The sequence below is a fragment of the Saccostrea cucullata genome, unplaced genomic scaffold (genome assembly GCF_032062105.1).
Source record: "Saccostrea cucullata isolate Sc308-1 unplaced genomic scaffold, CSIRO_AGI_Scuc_v1 ctg8326, whole genome shotgun sequence".
NCBI classification, from domain to species: domain Eukaryota; kingdom Metazoa; phylum Mollusca; class Bivalvia; order Ostreida; family Ostreidae; genus Saccostrea; species Saccostrea cuccullata.
Window position 1 is genome coordinate 1 of NW_026932670.1, and position 25,221 is coordinate 25,221.

A 25,221-nucleotide genomic window follows, 5' to 3' on the forward strand; every position below is an offset into this window, starting at 1 on the left:
ATACAAAATTCATCGTGATCGGCAAGGCGTTTTTTGTAATTTTACAAAATCTATAATACAAAAGAAATTTGTTTACGTCGAGAGTCGGTGAAAAGAAAAAAATATGAGCTACCAACTGTACAGAAATACGACCCTTGGACACACGTTACAGGAAAGTCTTGACGAATTGATATCGGTAAACAAACCTTTCCTTTATACAGACTTCTGATAAAAATGGTTTTGAAACAGGAAGTAAGAAATTGCGACGGAAAAGCATGTAACACAGTTCTGGTATTATGTAAAAATATCACAAGGAAGGAATTAAATATGCCATACTCATCTCCAGCGTGTTTATGATATACGCAGATCTGATTGTCAACTACTTCTTCACTTTTATTATTAATTTTAGTGTGAAATAATAAGAAATACCCTTATAACTTTAAGTTTTCCAGATCGGTTATTAAAGTAAGCGACTAAAAATTTTGGTTTGGTGTCTCTACGAATCCTTGACCATTGTCACATAATCTCAGTTAGGGTTTTGTGCTCTGACTTTGAGTGCTTGTTTTGATTAATACGGGCAGAAATGAATTATCAGTCCGCTTCAACTTTTTTACTTTGGACATCCTTTTAATTCCCATCACTATAAAACTTTCATTTCGAATACCAGCAAAATATAAAGCCTCTGATGTTGAAGAGTTCCAGCAGTAGTCTGCTTCAAATACTTGGTACAGGGACCTAGACCTAAAATTTAGGGAGACCACTTCTCCCTCATAGAAATTTAAGAATTTTTGAAATTTAAGGAAAATTCCTAGCATGCGTATAGCTCATTGATCATTTTAATACGTTTTAGGTCACCTGAATAAACACGGTGACCTATTGCTATCCGTTTTTGTCCATCGTCGTTCTTTGTGCGTCGTTCGTCGCGCGTTAACATTTGAACATTTTCAGCTTCTTCTCTGAAACCACTGTACCAATTTCAACCAATTTTGGCATATAGCATCTGTGGGGAAGCGGAACAAAAATTATTAATTTCATGGTCCCTGCCCCCTTGGGGCCTGGGGGTGGGGGCAAAACCACTGAAATTAGTGCAATATTTAAAAATCTTCTTTACACCTGGAATCAAGCAGTCAAACTATTGGCATGATTGTAATAAGCAAGGAGCCCTCTACCAAAATTGTGAAATTCATGGTCCCAGGGTCAGGGGTTCTATTGCTAGGGTGGGGCTATATTGATAATATATTGAAAATGTATTATTTCTTTGAAAATCTTCTTCTCTGTTCCTTGGTATTAGATAAACTAACTTAGTACATAGTTATAATGAGCAAGAGTGCCTCTACCAAAATTGTGAATTTTAGGGCCCCAGGGTCAGGAGTTCTGGTGTTAGGGCTGGGCTCTATTGATTATATAGTGAAAATGCATTAATTCTTTGAAAATCGTTTTTGTGCTCCTAGGTATTAAGTAAACTAAGTTAGAATATAGCTATGGTGAGCAAGAATGCCTCTATCAAAATTCATGGCCCCCGGGTCAGGGGCTCTGGTTTTAGGGTGGGGCTCTATTGATTATATATTGAAAATGCATTAATTCTTTGAAAATCTTCTTCTATGCTTCTGGGTATTAAATAAACAACCTAAGTATATAGTTATGATGAGCAAGAGTGCCTCTACCAAAATTGTGAATTTTATGGCCCCAGGGTCAAGGGTTCTGGTCTTCACAGCGGGGCTCCATTGATTATATAGTGAAAAATGCACTATTCTTTGAAAATCTTCTTCTCTGCTCCTGAGTATTAAATAAACAAACTAAGTACATAGTTATGATGAGCAAGAGTGCCTCTACCAAAATCGTGAATTTTAGGGCCCCAGGGTCAGGGGTTCTGGTGTTAGGGCTGGGCTCTATTGATTATTAAGTGAAAATGCATTAATTCTTTGAAAATCTTTTCTGTGCTCCTAGGTATTAAGTAAACTAAGTTAGGACATAGCAATGGTGAGCAAGAATGCCTCTACCAAAATTCATGGCCCCAGGGTCAGGGATTCTGGCATTAGGGTGGGGCTCTATAATGATTATATAGTGAATATACATTAATACTTTGAAAATCTTCTTCTCTGCCCATGGGTAATAAGCAAATAAACTAAATGTACCTACATACTCAGTAGTTATGATGTGCAAGGGCTCTTCTTTTAGAATTGTGAATTTCCAGGCCCCTAGGTCAGGGATACCATTGGGGGGGGGGGGGGGAGGGCTCGACTTATATACTGAAAATGAATTGTTTGATATCTGCTCCTTGGTATCAATCAAACATTTTTGATAAGCAAGTATGCCTTTTCAAAAATTGTGCAATGTATGAACCTAGGGTCAGGGGTTCATGTGTGGTAGGGACACTTCTGATCATTGCTGAATATTACTGATTAGTTTATATGCATTTTTTGTTCCCCTACCCTGCCTATGGGTATTAAGGAGGCTTGGGGGTCAACAAATTAAAAACAAATTAACCACCAGATATAAATAAAATTTTTTGATATATATCATATCTTTAGCTGTCAATTATCATTTGACAAAAAAATTTCATACATATCAGTTTTAAAATTTGATTGTTTTGGTATATCTTTATATGGAGATCTTCTAATTAAAGGAGATTGAAATAGTCTAAAAATGGCAACGACCACTCAGCCCCTTTAAGTAACCAAACTAAGCAATTACTAAGTTTATTGTAATGATAAGCAATGGTGCCAGCCTCTCTCAAAATTGTGAATGCCATAGCATCTACCTTAAAACATGAACCAAATTCAATCGTTTAAAAGTTGTTGCATGATTCTCAGGTGACCTATAAGGCCCATGGGCCTCTTGTTTTAAAAAATAAAACTTTTGTTTATAACTTAAATAGATTTCAATAATTTTTCTGTATTAAGGCCATATAAAATTAATCTTTAGATTCTCATCCCCGCCCGCTTCTCTCAAAATGTCCCGCCCCAATGTTTTTTATTTTGATTTTTGGGTATTTTCATGTATTTTTATTCAGTAAGAATTTGGGTCAAAGTTTAAGAGTTATCTCCCGTCTGTATTAAAAGTCGCATGTCGCTATATATAGCAAAAACGCCATGTGAAGAATGGAGAAAAATCGGCAATAAAAGCAGTTTAAATGTGTAAGGAAAAGATAATTTGTCAGTATAGAGAAGGCAGAGAAGAAAAAATAGCATAAACACATATAGATACCATCACTGGCAGGAGCAAGTATGTAGAGAGATTGTAACTAAGTAAAAATAGACGAGGAAAGTCATGTTATATATAACGATCTCCAGCTGTGTGACTTAGCTTTGAAATAAAAAAAATCTACAACATCGTAGACAGACTTAAGAGAAGGCCTAGATTTTTCAGTAGAATAATTATTAGAACATTTATATAGATTTTGCAAAATAAGAAGTCACGCATACACAATTTATTGGTATCCCCACCTCATTTTGTTCAGGGTGTGCCGTATAATGTGTACTTGATAATTTGTTAATTAGCAATAAATATTTAACTTTTAAAGAAAAGAATTTCTTTAAATATTTAAAAGAATATGAAAAGAATTAAATCTATTCATATTCGCATTAAGGTAATGAAAAAAATGTGTAAGGGGCGTCCATTGTTTTGTTGAAACTTAGGCCTATATATAAATTAACAATTATAAAAAATAAAAAATAAAATCCGCCCACCCGCCCCAATTTTTTTGGAAATTTGGGTGAGAATCTAAAGATTAATTTTACCTGGCCGAATGTCCGAGTAAAAATAATTTTAAAAAAAAGAGAAAACGATTCTCAATCCCCCCCCCCCCCCCCCCATTTACAAGGTATTTAAATATCTAGCAAAGAAAAAAAACCTATAGAAAACAATGATAATGTAAAAAGTTTCTTATTGATAAACTTGTTTATCAAACATTATTTGTTCATTTTTTGCATAGTATGCACAATTGACTTAAATTCTCTCTTCTTATTTAAGAAAAACTTTGATTACCTATGTGTATACCCCCTGCTTGAAAAGTGGGAGGGTATATACTGATTGGGATGTCCGTCAGTACATTCGTCCATCTGTCTCACACTGTATGTTCCTTCATCTGTTTGTTACGCTCAGGGGAACACATCTCATATCTGCAACATACTCCTCTTTTACCAATGAATGAAATTAAATGAGACTTTCACAGAATTTGGAATCTGGATATTTTTATGACAGTTTATTTTTACAAATCTGGGTCAAAAAGCTGTTGATTAATTTTTACCTTTAAAAATTTTGCGAATTAGCGGTAAAATTAAAAAGTAATTAAAAGTTAAGTTTTTCACAACAGTTTATATGTTACGCATATATATGTAGAAATATACTACACATGTATAAATTACATTTGTAGATACAATATTAAATGATGCCAACATTTAATAGTCAGAACATTAATTCAGCAAATTTTTGTGTAAATTTTGTGTTGCTGATTTATTTTTTAGAAAAATATTTTTGCACATTGAATGCATGCACAAATTTGCTAAAAATTTATCTACAGTAAAAATTTCCAGATTTACCGTAGTGCCATTGTGACCTCTATTTTAACTTTTTAATAAACATATTTTGGGTTTCAAAACATGGACACTGCCATTTTTTTTTAATGTTGAAGGGTACCCATGTCTTATTGGCAACTCCTATAAAACTTAATCAAATTTAATGATACTTTCACAGATTCTTTATTACATAAATACATTGTCCACCTCCTATTCTACTTTCTGACACTCATTTTGGGTCTCCCTGAGCAAAACATGGATTTTGCCATTATAACCATATTGGAGGTAGAGGGTATCATTTAGTGAGTTCATTGCTTACAGTACCTTTAGTTAATATATCTATGGTGTTGTGGCATAATTATTTAAGAGAGAATAAACTTACATGTTTTCAATTTTTTTTCACTTTTCAAAATGGTTGTACATGTATTTATTTGATCAACAGCATAAGCAAAGTAATTAAATTTTTGATATTTTAAGAAATTGCAAACTTAATTAACATTTACTGACTAGAAAAATATGAATGTTTGGACAGTGTGGACAAATCACTCCTCAGCTGGCACTGAAGGTTCTGCTCCAGTTTGACAAAGCAATCAACACAGCCCTGGCTAACCGAGTGAAGAACAGGATACAGCTCAAGGTACTATTGTCAGAGTAGGACAAGACAGGAGGGACATAGTAAACATGGAAAATACACAAATGTCAGAGTAAATATGGAAAATACACTATGTCAGAGTAGGAAGGTCATGAAAATAGGGACATAGTAAACATGGAAAATACACTATTGTCAGAGTAGGACAAGACAGTACGGACATAGTAAACGTGAAATACACAAATGTCAGAGTAAATACGGAAAATACACTATTGTCAGAGTAGGAAGGGCAGGATAATAGGGACATAGTAAACATGGAAAATACACTTTGTCAGAGTAGGAAGTGCAGGATAAATAGGTACATAGTAAACATGAAAAAAAACATTGTGTCAGAGTAGGAAGGAAAATACACTATGTCAGAGTAGGAAGAACATGATAAATAGGGACATAGTAAACATGGAAAATACACTATTTTCAGAGGATGTGTAGGAAGGTTATGGCAGTAGGGACATAATAAACATGAAAAAAACACTATGTCAGAGTAGGAAGGGCATGAAAATAGGGATTTAGTAAACATGGAAAAAACACCATTGTCAGAGTAGGAAGGGCATGAAAATAGGGACATGGTAAACATGGAAAATACACTATTGTCAGAGTAGGAAGGGCATGACAGGGACATAGTAAACATGGAAAAAACTATTTTCAGAGTAGGAATGTCATGAAAATAAGGACATAGTGATTATGGAAAAAACACTTTGTCAGCGTAGGAAGGGCAGGGCAAATAGGTACATAGTAAACATTTAAAATATGCTATTGTTAGAGTAGGAAGGGCATGACAGGGACATAGTAAACATGGAAAAAACACTATTTTCGGAGTACATGTAGGAAAATTTTAAATTATTCTGTTTTACAAAGAATGTAAAAGAAATTCTGTTAAAATCAGCTCGAGTTTTATATTAAAAAATATGGGCTATAAAATGTCAAATATTCCTTTTATAAAGTAATAATTTTGCAGTTTTAATTAAATCAGATATGGGGAGTTCAATTCTGGATAGAACCTTGAATTATGAGGCAGCAATATTCTCCAAGTTACCAGTATATTCTCATCCGATGTTCTATATTTTGAAAGTTGTTTGTCCTTGGGATTTTGAGATGCATAAACATTTATACATAGAGAAAAATAAGAGAAAAGCTTCTGGCTTGTAAAAAAAAAAAAAAAAAACAAACAAAAAACTGGTAACCATCAAGGATCATGTGTCTTTGTATTGTAGAAATGTATATAACAATTTTCTTTTTGTAAGGAATAGTCTACCATAAGTATTGTAACTTTAGTAAAAAAATGAAGTCTGAGAGTTTTTTCTCTGTCAGATCTGGTATTTTGGTAATCTATCAGTTTAATTTTGTAGGGAAAACTGAATACCTACCGCTTTTGTGACAACGTATGGACATTTGTGTTGAATAATGTCGATTTTCGAGATGTTCAGGAGTTGGCTAAATGTGATAAAGTGAAGATAGTAGCATGTGATGGAAAAAGTAAGTTAGTTAGAAGAAGTGGAAATAATGTTATTCACATTTTTTAGGTATTAGGTCTTGCTCTTTTTACATCTCCCATGATTACCCCTGGTAATACGCAAGACTCCAAAGTCCAATAGTATTGCCAAAGTCAGATAAGTCCTATCATATGAGATACACTATGCTAAAGTCCAAAGTTAGATGGTGTGGAGAAACAATGTTTATGATGCCATAATATTTGGACATCAATCCTTGACACTGCTGGACCTGATTTCATAAGCTAACAATTCCGTTTTAGTCATCTGATACAATTTTACAGATTTTTCTCATTGCTTGGACCCACAAGAGATAATATGCACCACTCAAGTGGTAAGTCTTCACAGTACTTGGACTGATAAGAGTCAGTCTTGCAATTACCCAGTGTTTGAAATAACCATGTGCCCGACCGCCCGAGATGCACAAAATTGCATTTTCTTTGAAAATCTCCTGGATATTAAACAGATGAACTATCTATGATGAGCAATGGTTCTTCTTGCGAAAATGTGAATTTCAAGGACCCTGCGTCAAGGGTACAGTAGGGGGTTCTGGTGTTAAGGTGGGACTCTATCGATTCTAATATACAGCAAAACTCAGTTATAACGAAGTCGCTAGGACCTATAAAATTACTTCACTATATCCGTAATTTGTTATAACCGTGTAAGAAATTCATTAAATTTATATAGCTGGGGATCCAAGATGACTTCGCTATATCTGTAAATTCGCAATATCCGTGTTCGTACTAAACAAGTTTTACTGTATATACTGGTGTGTAATGGAATTAATGCTTGAAATCTGCTCCTTGATATTAATAAAAAATTAGTGATGAGCGAGAGTGCCTTTTCCAAGATTGTGAAATGTATAGCTCCAGGGTCAGGTGTTCCTTTAGGGTTGGGGCACTACTGATTATTGCTGAATATTACTGATCAGTTGAAATACATTTTTTGCTCCCCTACTCTGCCTATGGGTATTAAGTAACCAAACTAAGCATGCGAAGTGTATACTTATGATAAACAATGGTGCCTCTTTCAAAATTGTGAATGTCATGGCCTCTTGTTTGAAACATAAACCAAATTCAATGGTTAGAAAGTTGTTGCATGATGCTCAGTTGACCTATAAGGCCCATGGGCCTCTTGTTTGGATTTTAAATATGCTCATTTTGCAAATCAGATAAAAGTAAAAAAAAAATCTGTCCAGTCAATTTTTTTCAAAATCTACCCCAAAATACCTACAAAAAAGTAATAATGTTATTATTTCTTTGCTTACCCGTTCACTATTTATTCATGGATGTCTGATGGACAAGAAATTAAATTAATACTGAACTGATTTCTGCAGGAGCCAAATTGCTCAGGTGAACTTGTTTTTTAGCAGACAATCCCAAGTGTGGAATTTTGGATGCATTTTTATGACGTGGAGCAGAGCTTGATGGTCATCTAGCTGGCATCCAATCTAAGAATTTGAATCATCCTGGGGTAGTGTAGATTTTAAATTGATAAAATCGTGATCCGAAGGATGGGGTAAGGCCAAAAAAGAAAATACGGGGGGGGGGGGGGGGGGGGGGGAATCTGGTGAAGAGCAGCAGGGTCAAGATACTCAGGTGTTTTGTGGCCTGTGGGCTTCATGATCATATTGTGGACCCTGGTTTGATGTGTGGCTAAGGCTGGAATTAAAATTTTGCTTGATACATGATAAAAATATATTTAAATTACTGTGGTTTCATCAATATTCATTGAGCACCAATCTTCGAGGATTTCGTTGTTGAGCAGATCCTTAAAATCAAATGTTCATTGAATTAAAGAAATACATGTATGATATTCATTTGTATAGGCAATGCTTTTGTCCATGAAATTACGTACATCCTCGAAAACGTCTCTTTTACAAAATCCACAAAATCTGATGCCAACGAAAATTGATGAAACCACAGTAGGTAAAATAATTGACTATTAAATATTATTTCCTTTCATCATTGTAGGTGCATCTGGTCATGAATAAATATGAAGAAATGACTCTCCTATGCTGTTTGGATATTTTTGTTGCAATAACATCTCACATTCATCTTACGAGATGAGCATTTCAGAAGCAGTAACAAGTTTGTAGATATAAAAAGTATGTTTTTGCTTCAGTGCTTCATTTAAATTTGCCTAAAATTTGTAGGAAAAATGGGAAGTGAGTCTTTGTACATTTGCATAAAAATGGCCAAAAAAAGAAATGCCACTGGTCCAATTTTCTTGCAATTTAGGTAGAATGTTGTTTTGTGTAAATCAAAAGTTTAGGAAACCTGTTCCTATAAATGTATAGAATACATCCACAGTGCTCTATTTAGTACTTTTATAGTCTTGTACATTTCATGCAATGTGTACATAGTTCAGTGACAATATCAAAACTCATGTATATTAAAGGAATATTATACAGATGAAGTATTTGTTATTCTTTAAAATGGATGCCATTTCTGACATTAAAATTAGTTACAAACAAACTGGAGATACAGAAGATGAGTTACTGCATCTTCACTAACCAAGGGTTATTGATACGCTACTCTCCTCACAAACCCTTGGCATATGGTGTTAAAAATTTTTTTTCAAGTTGAGATTGGAGTCAATTGACACCACTCGACCAATCAGCAATTTTTTTTTTGTAAATGACGATATCTGCATTCAGAACATATTTTGATTCTTTTTTCTCGGGAAAGAAAAACGCAAGTAAACAACTATCACATGGTATTCTATGAATAGATATGGTGTCATCCAAAATCTTAACTTAAGATATGTACACTTTGGTCAATTAATCACTCTAAGTTACTCCCCTTCGCTATTCACTTATTATAGTTAATCACTGTAAATAATGTCACTTAAAAGTTGAATTGGATATTTCTCTAGTTTTTAGCTCACCTGAGAAGGCGCAAGTGAGCTTTTCTGATTACATTTTGTCTGTCGTCCATCTGTCTGTCTGTAAACTTTTCACATTTTCGACTTCTTCTTAAGAACCACTGGGCCAATTTCAACCAAACTTGGTACAAAGCATCCTTGGGTGGAGGGGAATTTAAATTGTTAAAATGAAGGGCCAGGTCCTCTCACAAGGGGAGATAATCAAGAAAAGACAAAAATAGGGTGGGGTCATTAAAAAAATCTTCTCAAAAAGCACTGGGCCAGAAAAGCTGAAACTTATGTGGAAGCATTCTGGGGTAGTGTAGATTCTAAATTGTTCACATCATGACCCCCGTGGGTTGGGCGGGGCCACAATAGGGAATCAAATTTTTACATAGAAATATATAGGAAAAATCTTTAAAAATCTTCTCAAGAACCACTGAGCCAGAAAAACTGAAACTTATGTGGAAGCATCCTTGGGTAGTGTAGATTCTAAATTGTTCAAATCATGACCCCCGTGGGTTGGGCGGGGCCACAATAGGGAATTTGAATTGTCCAAATTAAGACCCTTGGGGTACGATGGGGTCACGGTAGGCATTACAAGGGGGTAATCTGGTTAAGAATCACATGGTCAAAGCTTCTCAGGTAAGCGATGTGGCCCATGGGCCTGTTGTTTAAGCAAATATAGCTTCATTTATCAGCTTATTAGCTTGACTGGTCAGAGACCAGAAGAGCTTATGCAACACTTAACCCCCTTCCCCACAGTCATGCATTTTAACGCATATACCATTTCCTATTTCTAACGCAAAATCACGCATATACTGTTTCCCCGCAATCACGCATTTTCATGCACTTTAAAAAGTTCATTTAATCTTAAATTTAATGCCAATTTCCTTCTATTTTATACTTGCTAAAAACTCATAAAATATGAAAAGTATATTTGTATTAAAATATTAAGTCATGATATTATTTACGCTAAACTTTAGCGAAACGTGTGCCACGCTATATAGTGCTTGCGGGGAAATGGTAAATTTCTATTTCTATGACGTGAATATTAAGTGTATATTGCATAACAGTTCAGTAAGTTGTAAAGAGTTAAAGGTGTCCGTTGTCTGTACGTCTAGCCCTCTGTCTGTCTGTCTGTAAACAATTTTTCAAAATGCTACTCCTCCTATGGTTTTGGTCTGATTTCAGTATAACTTGGCACACAAAGAGACTACACTTAGATAATAATTTATTTTTGATTGATTTTGAAGAACAGTGTTGCCATGGTTACTAAAAATAGACTTTTCTGTGAAATTCCTTAAAAACGCTACTCCTACAGTTTTGATCTGATTTCAATAGAACTTGGCACACAAGTGGACTAGTCACTAAGATACCTAATTTAGTGCATCCGTTTGATTTCCATGAACAGTCCGTCTGTCACACATTGGTGTACACATCTCTTATCTGCATTCCTCTCATACCACTGAATGAAATTTGATGAGACTTTCACAGAATCTTTATTACATAATGCCATTGTGCACCTATTTTATTTTTTGATCCGACTCATATATTGGGTTTTCTTTCGTGTTGTAAATTTTCAATTTACTAGGGGGAGGTTAAGTTCAGCCACTGTGCTGCTAATGATGAGCCATCATATGAAGTTAGATGTACGGTGAGTCCCGGAGGGTTGTTAGTAGTCACTGTATGTGTGTTCTCACTGTAGATGTGGTTGGGAGCGCCAGTGAGATTGACCCAGTTTCCCTTTCTGTTGAAGTGGTTGCTGTAGTTGTCGATGTTGTCCTTGATGTTATCGTCCTGGGGGAGTGTCGTCTTGCCCTCCACTGGCTTCTTGCTCTGCCTGGCCCTGGTTTGCATTCCATCGTTTTGATTGTCCGGCTTCATCTTGATAGGTCAGAATGGATCAAAAGGATTTTCCACCAGTGGTATCTTTCGCTTTGAGATGGGGATTTCGGATGTTTTGTGGGGGAATGAGCTGTTGTGTGCAGGGGACACAAGTCTTGATGCACTGCGTAATGAAAAATGACAAAGTCGGAATTAAAATTTGTCGATACTTGTATTTGGCGACTCACAATAAAATGCATATTTAATAAGTAACTTTATAATCAAAACATTAATAACTAGAGGTACTGTGAGCAATGAACTCATTAAATGATAACCCCCGTCTGTCCATCTGTCTGTTACGCTTTAGGGTACCCATCTCTTATCTGCAACTCTTGTCATACCACAGAATGAAACTTGACGAAACTTTCACTCAATCTTTATTACATATTGCCATCGTGCATCTCCTATTTTATTTTTTGATTTGACACATATTTTGGGTTTCCCACAGCAAAACATTGACACTGCTATTATATTCATAAGGAAGGCGGGGGGGGGGGGGGGGGGGGGGGGGTATCATTTAGTGAGCTAGTGAGCTCATTGCTCACAGTACCTCTAGTTTTTCTAATATAATCATACATGTAGTCTCTACATACAGCTGAAGATAAATTACGAGAGAGAGAGAGAGAGAGAGGAAGGTCTACTTATAACGCTACTTTGAATGTTCAGATTGAAAACAAACTAGAACTAATAGGACCTTTTATCTAGATGATGCACTTCATAAATTTTGGTCTGAATATAAAATTAGGCTGATTTGGCAATATGACAGTCACGAACTCGAACATCACGATTCTATTGTTTACACGTGGCTTTGTTTACAAGATACGATGTAAACACACCTTCGACTATCCAATAAAAATTATCGTAAGACCCGGTGTGGATTTACTAGGTCACGCCCCCTTTTATTTAGCTAACATCCGGTAATGGCGACTAAAGAAGAAGAAGACGTAGGGTCAGAATATAGATTTGTTAAGTTAGGCATGTAAAGCAGGCAATAAAGAGGATCTCCACAATGGAGCAGGTGATTTTTGCTTATGAATCAGTCTAGATGTTGAAATTCCACCTCAATTATTTTCGGCTGTGCCTTTAAACAATTAAAGAAACTGGTCTGAACGTTGTAAACTGATGGCCCTAAATCCAGTGTCCATCAGCATTGTTATCAATATGCGTGTGATTTTGGTATTTTTTCTGACCCAGTTTCATGTAACACACTTATATTGAGTTAAACAAAGGTCAACACATGGTATAATCAGATATTGCATAATTGGAGAGCAGAGCATTTTTGTTTCATTTTTAAGAGGCCTGGACAGTTGCATTGTGCACAATTTTAAATCTCTATTCTTATTCAGTAATATTTACATTTCCAATATCTAGAGATAAAATTACATAGGGTGAATTCACCATGCATCGGATACCCTTGTACTTCAACAAGTTCTAGCGATATCGCTACCGAAGGAAAATTATCAAAATGGAGTTTAACATTTAGTTTGTGATTAAAATATCAATTGGGGACAGGCTTGGGGTCAATTACTTTGAAATGTAATTAATTACTTTCAAATACATTGATAATTTTGTCAATTACTTTCAATTACAATTACATTGATTTTTTCAAATGTAATTAATTACTTTCAATTACTTTGACAAATGTAATTAAATACATTTCAATTACTTCAAGTTTTATTTTTATAAAAAAAAATAAAGATTTTTTTAAATACAATTTTTTCTATAGCAATCGAATTCGAACTTTCATTCAGTGTTTTTGTTCCTGGGTATGATACAGGTTCACACCTGGTCAAAATTAGACCTTTACTTCATAATGAGTGTGACACACTGTATAAACAAATTAAACATTATGAGACAATTAATTATTGTACAAACACAAGCCCATGCTACACCAGTATGGTGTATGGCAAGATCTTTTTTGTTACTTTCTCAAATCCATATTTTTGAAGGAAATGAATAATATATATCACAATTCCATTCATTATTTTCTATCTTAAAATGAATAGAATACAGGTAAATCTAAAAGGGGATGTAGTTAGTCTAATTACTGTAAAACAAATTAACTATCTAAACAATCATAGTTATTTCCAAGTGGGAATAGGGAGAACAGATTTATAAAACATGGGAATAAGTAATATAAACCCATCAGTATAAAACTATGTATCAATATAAGACACCTTTTTAAATATAAACTTTCATTTTGAAAAAAAAGTAATTGAAATGTAATTGAAAAGTAATTGAAAATACATGACCTTTTTTGAAATGTATTTAAATACATTCAATTACTTGTAATTGAAGGCTTGCTCAAATACAAATTACTTCCAATTACTTTGAAAAATGTAATTAATTACACTCAATTACAATTACTTTATTCAATTACCCCATCCCTGATTGGGGACACAATTATATGCCCTTTATTGAGGAAATATCCTCAAAAATCGAGTTTTTAGGAATAACTCAAAATTCACCATGGATCGGACATTGTTTACCATGCATCGGACAGACGGTATTTTGACCAGAAAAATATCATACCTTTATCAAAGTGCTTTAAAATGCTTGACATGGATATATATTTATCTTTTATCTAAGAAATAACCCTCAACTTAAATTTAATTTACGATATCGTCGCACAAATGTTGAACGATTCAAGAGACCTCAGTCTGCCTTAGAAATGCTTTACAATGCTTATAATGCGGTAATTCGCGCCCTTTTTTCATGGTTTTTCATACTCTGGTTTGTAGAAATAAATTGAGTCAAATTCCAGACGTCATATATCGATAACTTGTATTTTGACTGAAAATATAGAGTTTTTATTTTCTTTTTCCGCAAAAAACAGCTATCAGCTGGGTTCTGTATGAAAATGGTAGTGCTTACCATTGCATCGGAAAGTGTCCGATGCATGGTTAATTTGTGTCCGATGTACGGAGAAATGAACATACTAGTGAAAACCAGCTCTAAACAGAATTATACGACCATTGAAGTGAAATTTCTTTAAAATTTATGTAAAATTACCAATCTTTGACTTTATTTACCAAAGTCTGACTCGTTCCGTTGAAGTCGAATTTTAGGAACGATAACTCTAAAAATCGCAAAATCATAAATTTCTGGTTATTCCCCTTTGATGATCTAAAATATGACGTAACTTCAAGGCCATTCTCGGGGTATTTTTATCACAACATGATAATAACAATCGGTATCATTGAAAAATTTAAATCTTTAGCTTCTAGACAGAAACAAATAAATACACGGAACTGTTAAGTTGAAAGAGAATTTATTGTCTAAAGTTGTCCGAAGCAAGGTATGTGTCCGATGCATGGTGAATTCACCCTATAGTAAAAATACTTGTCTCACTTCCAGATGTTGAACATTTCAAACTGGAAGTGAGCAAACTGAATCACCCCAGACCTTAATCATATTATAGTGTTTTTATATCTTTTATCTGTGAATATTGTTCTTCTGAACTTTTTATCTTCACTAATAACTTAATACTGTTCCCTTTTCACCGCTTTGAAATTTACTTTTCTCTACTTTTTTTTTACATCTTTTAATTAGCTGCGCACCCTACTCAGAGTACTCAAAATTTGAGGGCGAGTAGTATCGAGAGATAGATAGATAGATAGATAGGCATGGTTAAAAGAAATCATGTGCGGGGCGGGATAAATACTATAGAGACACAAGCAGGGCTTGTAGCATGTGCATTTGTGGAATCAAGGGCATGTAAATATAAGGATTAACTGTCAGATTTTTTGATTTCATGGCAGTGATATATACTTGATATCGCAATTACTCAACTTAGCGGAACTCTTTTGTGATGGAGGTAGGAAACGTCTGTTGGGTGGGGACAGTTGTGCTATTGAATACAATGCAAGATCAGTCATTGCAGGGGTAGACAAATACAATTTTGCAATACTTGCCCTCGGACAGGTAACTATCATAAAACTACTTGTCCTACCAAAAAATATGCTTGTCCCACCTTTTTCCTAAATTACATAGAATTGAAGTATTGATATCTTGAGTCACTGTGAGACACCTAAACAATACACGAAGACCATCATAGATCTAAAATCATGAAATTCTCCCACAGATAAATTCAGAGGAATATGTTTAATTTTAAGGAGTATTCTTCCTAAAAATTCTGCAATAAAATACACGTTTTGGAAAAGTAATGAAGTATTTATTTAATGGAAAAAGGTGAACATATCAGACACTGTACAATCTCATAAAACCTACAAAAAACATGAGTCTGTGAAAGAACACTACTGCATGTCGATTAAGAGATCGACATCATGGCTGTTTGATTGCTAGAGAACAGCAATCAACAACAAATTTAATACCACTTGCATCTGTATTCACAGTATGAATTTAATATTTGACAATAAACATGATAAATGTCTAAATTCCCATACAACGTGTTTGACGACATCGGTAACTCCATGTTTTACAACATCTGCATATTTTAACAACAAGTTAATGGATAAAATCTAGAGGACTTCCGACTAGTCGATGTACGTATATACAGCTGATGCAGTGGTCAACAGAGGTAACAAGTGCTTTTCTGTGACTCAGGATACTTTTAAAGCGATAACACAAAAGATATTTAAGTATATCGTACATTGATTTTTTTTTTTTTTGGAAAAGAACTTGTCCGCGGGCAGGCACCTATTATCAAATTACTTGCCCACCAACCAAAACTGGTTGTCCCGGGCGTCGGGCAGTGCTATTTGTCTAGCCCTGCATTGTAGAGTTTATAAGGATATATAAGTAAAAAATCCTGGTGGAAAACCTGTTTAAGAATTGCTGAACCAGCCGTATTAATTTTTGAGACCAGCTAATCCTAAAATGTTACATTTTTAAGGATATTTTTAACTAAGCAGACTTTTCTCATTAAATTTTCATTGAAAATCATCACATTTTAAAGCTGATAAAATATTCTAATTTCCCTAGTTGACAATCTACTATTTGGAGTCCAATTCTTGGCAATACATTGTACTTTTGGCATTAAATTGATCAAATCATTTGATTGTTACTACTGTAAACAATGTCATGTGTCCCCAAAATCTAGAGCTTTCTTGACTCTCCCACAAAAGAGTGGTAGTAAGTTAGATAACTGCCAGGTACTTGCAACATTACGTATTGATTGGCTTGCATGATAATTTTATGCATAAATGCCTTAGCCGTTTATGAAATTATCATGCAAGCCACTTGATTTTTCATAATTAATGAAACCAAAAAATAGACAGTTATTCTTTAAATAAACATGGAACAAGTTGTGTTATTGTTAATGTTTATGTTTTACTGGATGTGTTCAATTTATCTGTCTGCACACATTACTGAGTTCAGACTGGAAATTCTGTTGCATAAGTTTGGCTTTCTCACATACTCTGGATTCTCAAGATTATAGTTTTCATATTTTCATTAATACACAATAAGATTTCTACTTTTTTTCAATCATGATTAATTTTGAATAAAGCTTACTCAAAAAATGCAAGCTAGGATGTGTGTCAATCAAACTGTCCCTAAATTCATGGTTTAAATAATTTCAAGATTAAAAAAATTTCTGAACACATTTGACTATTTGTGTGTGTATTAGTTTGGTCGTGGATATCTGATTGGGATGTCAGTAGGGAATCAGTAACCTATACTACTTATAACTCTATATTAGGGAATCGGTAACTTGTACTACTTATAACTCTATTTTAAGGAATCGGTAATCTGTACTACTTTTAACTCTGTTTTTGGGAATCGGTAACCTGTACTACTTATAACTGTATTTTAGGGAATCAGTAACCTGTACTACTTATAACTCTATTTTAGGGAATCGGTAAATATTTTTCTGGAATCAGTAACCTATACTACTTATAATTCTATTTTAGGGAATCGGTAACCTGTACTACTTATAACTCTATTTTAGGGAATCAGTAACCTGTACTACTTATAACTCTATTTTAGAAAATCAGTAACCTGTTCTACTTGTAACTCTATTTTAGGGAATCAGTAACCTGTACTACTTATAGCTCTATTTCAGGGAATCGGTAACCTGTACTACTTATAGCTCTATTTTAGGGAATCAGTAACCTATACTACTTATAACTCTATCTTAGGGAATCAGTAACCTATACTACTTATAACTCTATTTTAGGGAATCAGTAACCTGTACTACTTATAACTCTATTTTAGAGAATCAGTAACCTGTACTACTTATAACTCTATTTTAGGGATTCAGTAACCTGTTCTACTTGTAACTCTATTTTAGGGAATCAGTAACCTGTACTACTTATAACTCTATTTTAGGGAATCAGTAACCTGTTCTACTTATAACTCTATTATAGAGAATCAGTAACCTGTACTACTTATAACTCTATTTCAGGGAATCAGTAACCTGTTCTACTTATAACTCTATTATAGAGAATCAGTAACCTGTACTACTTATAACTCTATTTCAGGGAATCAGTAACCTGTTCTACTTATAACTCTATTATAGAGAATCAGTAACCTGTACTACTTATAACTCTATTTCAGGGAATCAGTAACCTGTTCTACTTATAACTCTATTATAGAGAATCAGTAACCTGTTCTAATTATAACTCTATTTTAAAAAATCAGTAACCTGTTCTACTTGTAACTCTATTTTAGGGAATCAGTAACCTGTACTACTTATAGCTCTATTTTAGGGAATCGGTAACCTGTACTACTTATAGCTCTATTTTAGGGAATCAGTAACCTATACTACTTATAACTCTATTTTAGGGAATCAGTAACCTATACTACTTATAACTCTATTTCAGGGAATCAGTAACCTGTACTACTTATAACTCTATTTCAGGGAATCAGTAACCTGTTCTACTTATAACTCTATTTCAGGGAATCAGTAACCTGTACTACTTATAACTCTATTTCAGGGAATCAGTAACCTGTACTACTTATAACTCTATTTTAGAGAATCAGTAACCTGTACTACTTATAACTCTATTTTAGGGAATCGGTCAAGCACTGTCTCCAGATGCTGCAGTGTTTGTCCCCAGACAGTTCTCAATAGATGGAACTCTACACATTGAGCAGATTCCTACTTATATGACTAACTGCTATCCCTTTGTGCATTTGGATTCAGAAAGGTATGGCATTAATATGTTTGTACATGAAGTGTTCATTTATACAACAAGCATAGGACTATATGGTTTAGGACTTCTTCCAACATTCTGTGATAAATACAATACAGGATTAGTCAATTTTCACATGAAATATTAAGAAAGAGACACATACATGTATCTATTTCTAAATCATCAGAATTCTCTCATTCAAGTCAAGCTGTAAAGGGCACCCTGAATTTGTATGGTTGAATTCTGCATTTCAACCAAGAAAAATGTTCTTTAGGTGAAAACACTGTGTAATCTTTCAACAATTTATTTACCTGAACAAAGATTTTTTAATAATATACACATGTAATAAGTAACAAAAATATCCTGTAACAGCATTCTGAATCATCCTTCTGGTACTTTGACCTTGTATATTTCTTGTATCAATCATTAGGTAGATTTATAACCCCAAACCTACAAGTCCCACTTTGGGCAGTAGTGAATAGGTAAAAAATATGGGATGCATACTTGCAGTCATTTTTTGGGCATGTTGGGTGTTGCACAACTTTATAAATTAAAGGTTCATGACATATGGGGCTAGAGTTCCATCATATTACACAAGTTACCATCAAAACCGATAAGTAAATTGTGCTGATTTATTTAACCTTTCAGACTCATCACAAAAACTGTCAAAGTGCAATTATATACTGCTTCTCAGCAAATTTTTGTGACAACTTTTTTCACTATTAAGTTTTTTACTTCTCATTATCAAGACAAAATTTAAGCAAATTTTAATAATTTTTTTTCCATGTAATCTTTACAATAATAAGTGAGAATATTACAAGAAAATGATGTTTTCACAAATGTAGGTAAGTTATGGCTAGATATTTTTTTTATTATCATTTGTAACTAGATTTATGTCATTTTTAGCCGGGCTTATTGCTCAAAGAGCAATTGCCGGCTTATGCGATCCTGTTCAAGGCAGGATGTTAACCTCATAGTCGCCATTTTAAAGTTACGTGCAAAAATATAGTTCTTACTCTCAACCGCTTTTGAGATAATACAAACGCTAAATAAAGCAACAAAAATAAAACGAAGTTTTATCTATATAAAATAAATATTATAGTAATGACTTTGAAAACTTCATAAGTCAAAGAACATAGTTCATTAGCATAAGGACTTTTGATAATCAGTGTTACCGTACTTCTCTACACATACGAGGTAAAGCAGGAGAGGGAACCAGACTGGCCTGTTTGTTTATATTCAGCTGCGGTACCAGATTAATTCTGATTCTGACAAAATCGGACTGTGGTATTAGGATTGAAAACCTCACTGTCAGTGTCTTATCATTTATATTGATAGTTTTAAAATAATTTTTTCATCAGAATATAAACGTGATTCATGTAGGCCTAAGAAATCCATTCTACTCTGTAAATGAGCCCGGCTCTCTGTACTTCTGAGTACTTTGATTGGAACATTTGTATTCATGTATGATTATTGTTTGTCCCCTCAGAACAGTTTCCTTTTCTTAGAAATATTTGCTTAATTCAGATGGTTTATGTAAATCATGTATATTAAAATAAATAATATTTACGGTAAGCAAGATAAAATTGTGTTGTGTTTTTCTTCCAGACAGAGGAATGTGGGTAGACATGGAAGATCACCTCCCCCCTTCTTGGGCCCCACTTCACGACCCAGTAATCCAAGATTTCTTAGAAGTTACCCAGGTATTCAACTCAGTAAAATTATTGTTATGTATATATTTATATCCTCTCAATGTTAGACTTGAAAAAGAATGGTAGAATAGAAAATTTTAAAGATGGAATAGTTCCTTTTAAGACAAACATTTAGAATTTAAGCTATGGTAAAGTGTCTTCCGTAGTCCATATGGCTGGCTTCATCTTGATAAAACATTTTCTCTCTCCAAATGCTGGTAATTTTACAGTTTTGATCTAAATTGTGGTACACAAATATTTTACATGAAGATGATTACATGTAATTTCATCTTTTTGTTATTCATTCTGTACAAAGTCTAGCTCACAGTGTTGTGTAATATGAAATAAGTTTTGTTCACATATAATTACTTTTTGGTTAAGAAAAATTCATTAAAATGTTATCTGTTGTAAAGGTTTAGCACCAAGGATTGGTCATAGTGATCCATTGTGTATACTTGCAAAATCAAGTAACAATTCACATCAGTTTCTACAAGACCTTACATGTACTAGACTAATTTGAATAAAATTCTCATTAGAGACTTTAAGTGCACAGTTTTATGATGTGTGTGTTGTGTATCTGACAGGTTATGGAAACAGGATGCCGGGGCCTCAGAACTTCAATCCTAGCATTCCCCCGCCCCTGGAGAATACCTGGGTGATGCCCCCTACATCTGTCCCCCCTATGAATTTCTTAAATTTCCCACCACCAGATGTACTATTCAATCAGGACAAGGAACTGCAGAGGGATTCACCCAGGAGCCCTGCCAAACCTGCCTGGTCCCCCCGTGAGGGAGAGGGTAAAGCGGGGCACACCGGGAGGCAGGAACAAAGGAGGGGGAGTGGTGGTGAAGGAAAGAGATGGAACCAGGTAATACAGTGTAGTTACAAGTCATCATAAGCAATTGTAAGTCATCATAAGCAGTCACAAGTCATTGTAAGAAGTCACAAGTCATTGTAAGAAGTCAAAAGTCATTGTAGGAAGTCAAAAGTCAATATAAGAAGTCAGAAGTCATCATTAGCAGTCACAAGTCATTGTAAGAAGTTACAAGTCATTGTAAGAAGTCAAAAGTCATTGTAAGAAGTCAAAATTTGTTGTAAGAAGTCAAAAGTCATCATAAGCAGTCACAAATCATTGTAAGAAGTCAAAAGTCATTGTAAGAAGTCAAAAGTCATTGTAAGAAGTCAAAAGTCATTGTAAGAAGTCACAAGTCATTGTAAGAAATCAAAAGTCATTGTAAGAAGTCAAAAGTTATTGTAAGAAGTCAAAAGTCATCATAAGCAGTCACAAGTCATGGTAAGAAGTCAAAAGTCATCATAAACAGTCATAAGTCAATTTAAAAAATCAAGCACACATGTATCTTATTAGATGATGCACATTGCTAAGTGATGAGTTGTTAGTAGTCTATGGCATATTTGGTATGTCAGTAACACTTTAGTAACCCATCTCTTATTTGCTATGGTGCCACAGAATAAAAATGACTTCCTTACTCAGTTCAATTGTGCATTTCCTATTTCATCTTATTTTGGGTTCCCGTAGCAAAAAATGGACTTTGCCATTTTGCTAATATGGGAGGAAGGGGTATGAATAATTTTGTAAGTTCAGTGCTCACAGTGTTTATAGTTTTAACCAATTTTAGTCATTCTGGCTTGTTCTATGAACCATTATTTAACATTCTTACACAAATCAATTAATTCATTCAGAGAAGTCGAAACTGCTCTGGTAAGAGTAACACCAGTGATGGTCAGAGAGAGGACTCAAAAGCAGGCACCAGGGGTAAGAAGAGGGAGAGGATCAAAAGTGGTGGAGCCAGTCAGGAGAAGACAACTCTAAGTCAGCTGTCAGTACAGATGAGGGACACTGCTGTACAGACAGGTAACACAGTAATGTTACATTCAACATGTCAACTCTCACTGTATTCCTAAAACCTTGTGAAAATAAAGTTCAACACAAGTCATTTGCAAAAGAATATTATTGATTGGGCCATCTTTAAAAAAGCATTTGATTACCATCTCCTGACTTGGGTAAAATAATTGGGTCAGTAGGTAGGTTGGAAAATTATTTTCCAGAAAATTTCAACATATTTTTTGATGGCATAAGAGGAGTAAAAAAAAATTCATTCAGCACATGCAGAAAAGCAGCTTTGGGTAAAGATTAAGATGTAGTAATAAAAGGTGGACTCATTTAAAAACCTTTTTCCTAATCCCCACCAAAAAAGCTCTTTAATGAGTATAATTTCTTAGATCATAGTCCTATTGGAGATGGACTTGACTGAAATAAGTGAATATACAGTATATGAAGTAACTTCATGAGCACTTGTGTAGAATTCACACTTTGGTGTTGACAAAAATTCTGAATTCTGAATTTATTTAAATTTTTAAAAAAAATTTCTGTACTAATTTTCTTTTTTGGATCATTGTCCATCATCACATTAAATGTAAGTTTTATTACATGTTAATTTATACTTGTTTTTGATTACTTAATAACTATATGTGTTAATGTAAGGTGTTAATTATTTTTTTATTTGTCTTACAGAATTTTCAGAGAAGTTTGCTAATCAAACTCTTGCACAATATCCGAGTCCTATATACAACCCTAACTTAGTCAGCCCCGGTAAGGGTAGGGTGATTGGGAGCTCATCTGAGGACTCGGACAGCGGCTATCATAGTCCACTCCACAGGAAGAATCAAGTCACGAGTGGTACTCAGCCCGGCGAACCAGTCACGAGCGGTACTCAGCCCGGCGAAATAGTCACCACACAACAGAATACACCAAGCAAGTCTGGAAAAAGTGTGGAAAAAACATCCACAAATCAGACACTAAAAGCAAAGGAAAAGGAGGCCGGACAACAGATATTTTCCTATGCCTTTATTGCACAATCCAAACCAGTGATAGAATCTAGTCTGAAGTCAGAGCCAGAGGTAGAGCGGACCGAGAGCAAGAAAACCGAGGGAGAGGAAAGCGGGAACGAGGGAAAGAAGAAGAGAAAAAGAAATCGAAGGAAAAGAAAGAAAAAGAAAGGAGACAATCCAGAGGCAGCAGAGGAACAACCAGTGGTGGATTCACCAGGGGTGGAGCTTTACTTCCATGATGAGGAGGAATTTCCAGACCTAGGAGCTGGGCAGGATAGAGTGGGCTCAGCACAGAGACCACCTCCTGTCTCCTACAGCTCAGTCCTGTCACAGGTCAGCACCATGTCACTTAAAGTCCCTTAATAGTGCCTCTTAACTTTACAAAATAAACTGTTAATGTTTCTACTTTGTAGACTAAAACATCACCACAAAAAAATGGTCAGAAGAGGCAAGAAGAACTAAACTCACGATCAGAAATAGGTAAGATAACAAATGAGAAGTAAGTTCAATGCCAAGCATTAATCTATTATTTAAAAAGAGTAAGGGGTTCATATAGACTCAAAGTAAATCTGTGGACATAGAAAGCCAGTGATAATAAGAATAGTTTAGCTTGTGTCTCATGGTGCATTTGTTATATCAGAAAATCCAATTATTTAAATAAGCTAATTATGTAACAGATCCTTCGGGGGACCCTATGCGTAACTCTAGACGGCGCAGGAAAAAGATTGAGATAGTACAGCAGGCGGCAGAGGAGGAGCTAGCAGAGATCAGTCTGGAGCAACAGATGCTGAGGGAGCTGAACCTCAAGTCCAGGGGGCGGGGCCACCAGACACCCAGCATAACTCCTGGGGGTCAGCCCCGGGGTCACCAGACACCAACCTTAACAACTCCGGGGGGTCAGCCTCGAACATCCAAGACAGGCAGTCCACAGCCAGGAATACTGAAAGTGCCAGCTCAAAACCAACCCACGGGAAAGAAAACAAAGCAGGGGATCTCACTAGATCTCAGTGCTATGATTGATGCTCTAGAGGCAAGTCATTCATACATGTAAACATGTATTTTACCAAAGTAACTTATATACTTAAGGGGGCCGACTGAGGTTTTATTGTACGAAAACTACAGTAGAGAAACTCTTTGATTTAATAACATGTTACATACATACTTCAGTGTACATGCCAAGTTTGGGGAAAATCAACTGTCTAGGTATTCTTAAGGGACCGTCTCAAAATACAGGTGTATTTATATTAGGATTGTATAGGAAAGTGCGAATTTTTTGCACTTTAAAGAAAATTATACAAAAACTACAATAGACTTTTTGCTCAAATTATAATATATGATGAGTAATACTATATTGTACATCATATGTGAGAAACACTAAATTCTACCGTCTGGTTTCCAGAGGGGGCATCTCAAAATGCGAAAAATTAATGATTTTTCCTGTTTTTATGGAGTACTTCAATATGACAGATACAAAGGATAAGTAATAAAAAAACAACAAAAAATAATCAAGAGATTCTCCAATTTGTATGTTTTAAATTTCAATAGCATATGGCCATATGTTTAATACTTTTTCTTTTATAACATTTTTATTTCCCCTTCTTTCAGAGTTGCAGTTTATCAGAATGTCAAAAACATAACAATCTTATGTCAATCTACTTATCAGTTGAAAAATCGTTTTAAAAATCAGTCATAAAAAAACTGTAATTAATTTTTTTCACCTATAATTTCTTTATTTTGTTAAATTGTGTTAATTTAGTGAAAAAAGTTACTTTAAAACAGTAAATACGCTTCTTTTTACTTTGATATGCGAAGTATTGTGTAATGGAAACCACAGTCGGCCCCCTTAAATTTCATTACACGTACAGGAACTACAAAGTAATTTTATGAGACCAGTAAGTCAACCATGCAGAAAAGCACCCTTGGGTAATGAAAAAGATAGTTCACACCTCACACTGATAAATTTATTATGGAAAATAAGAGAAGGCACAAAAAATATGTTGGCTGAATACTGAAGGGGGGGGAGGGGGGATGTCAGGAGGAATAATGCAGTCAACAAATATTGCTCTGCTTGATCACTCCATAAATTAAATATTTTATCTTGATATGAAATATTCATAATAAACAAATCAACAGTTAAATTTTGATATCTCAAACACAGTATCTAAAATACCATGGATATGTTGAAGTGATTTGAAAGAC

General features: G+C 34.6%; 2 protein-coding genes across 2 annotated transcripts in view; both read left to right on the plus strand.

Moving 5' to 3' along the window:
- The first annotated feature begins 14 nt into the window (after window positions 1–14).
- Window positions 15–9,050, plus strand: LOC134235754 (transcription initiation factor IIA subunit 2-like). Its single transcript, XM_062717902.1, has 4 exons — window positions 15–175; window positions 5,029–5,133; window positions 6,492–6,618; window positions 8,606–9,050. Exons 1-4 carry the CDS (start codon window positions 104–106, stop codon window positions 8,623–8,625), a joined length of 324 nt encoding a protein of 107 aa, XP_062573886.1. The 5' UTR covers window positions 15–103; the 3' UTR covers window positions 8,626–9,050.
- Window positions 9,051–12,099: 3,049 nt separating this feature from the next.
- Window positions 12,100–25,221, plus strand: part of LOC134235753 (selenocysteine insertion sequence-binding protein 2-like) — a 40,303-nt gene continuing 27,181 nt past the window's right edge. Inside the window, exons 1-8 of the mRNA XM_062717901.1 lie at window positions 12,100–12,402; window positions 18,360–18,496; window positions 20,090–20,184; window positions 20,757–21,040; window positions 21,874–22,045; window positions 22,706–23,355; window positions 23,436–23,502; window positions 23,700–24,052. Coding sequence (XP_062573885.1) covers window positions 12,394–12,402; window positions 18,360–18,496; window positions 20,090–20,184; window positions 20,757–21,040; window positions 21,874–22,045; window positions 22,706–23,355; window positions 23,436–23,502; window positions 23,700–24,052 — 1,767 coding nt within the window. The 5' untranslated portion in view covers window positions 12,100–12,393. The remainder of the gene's footprint in view (window positions 12,403–18,359; window positions 18,497–20,089; window positions 20,185–20,756; window positions 21,041–21,873; window positions 22,046–22,705; window positions 23,356–23,435; window positions 23,503–23,699; window positions 24,053–25,221) is intronic.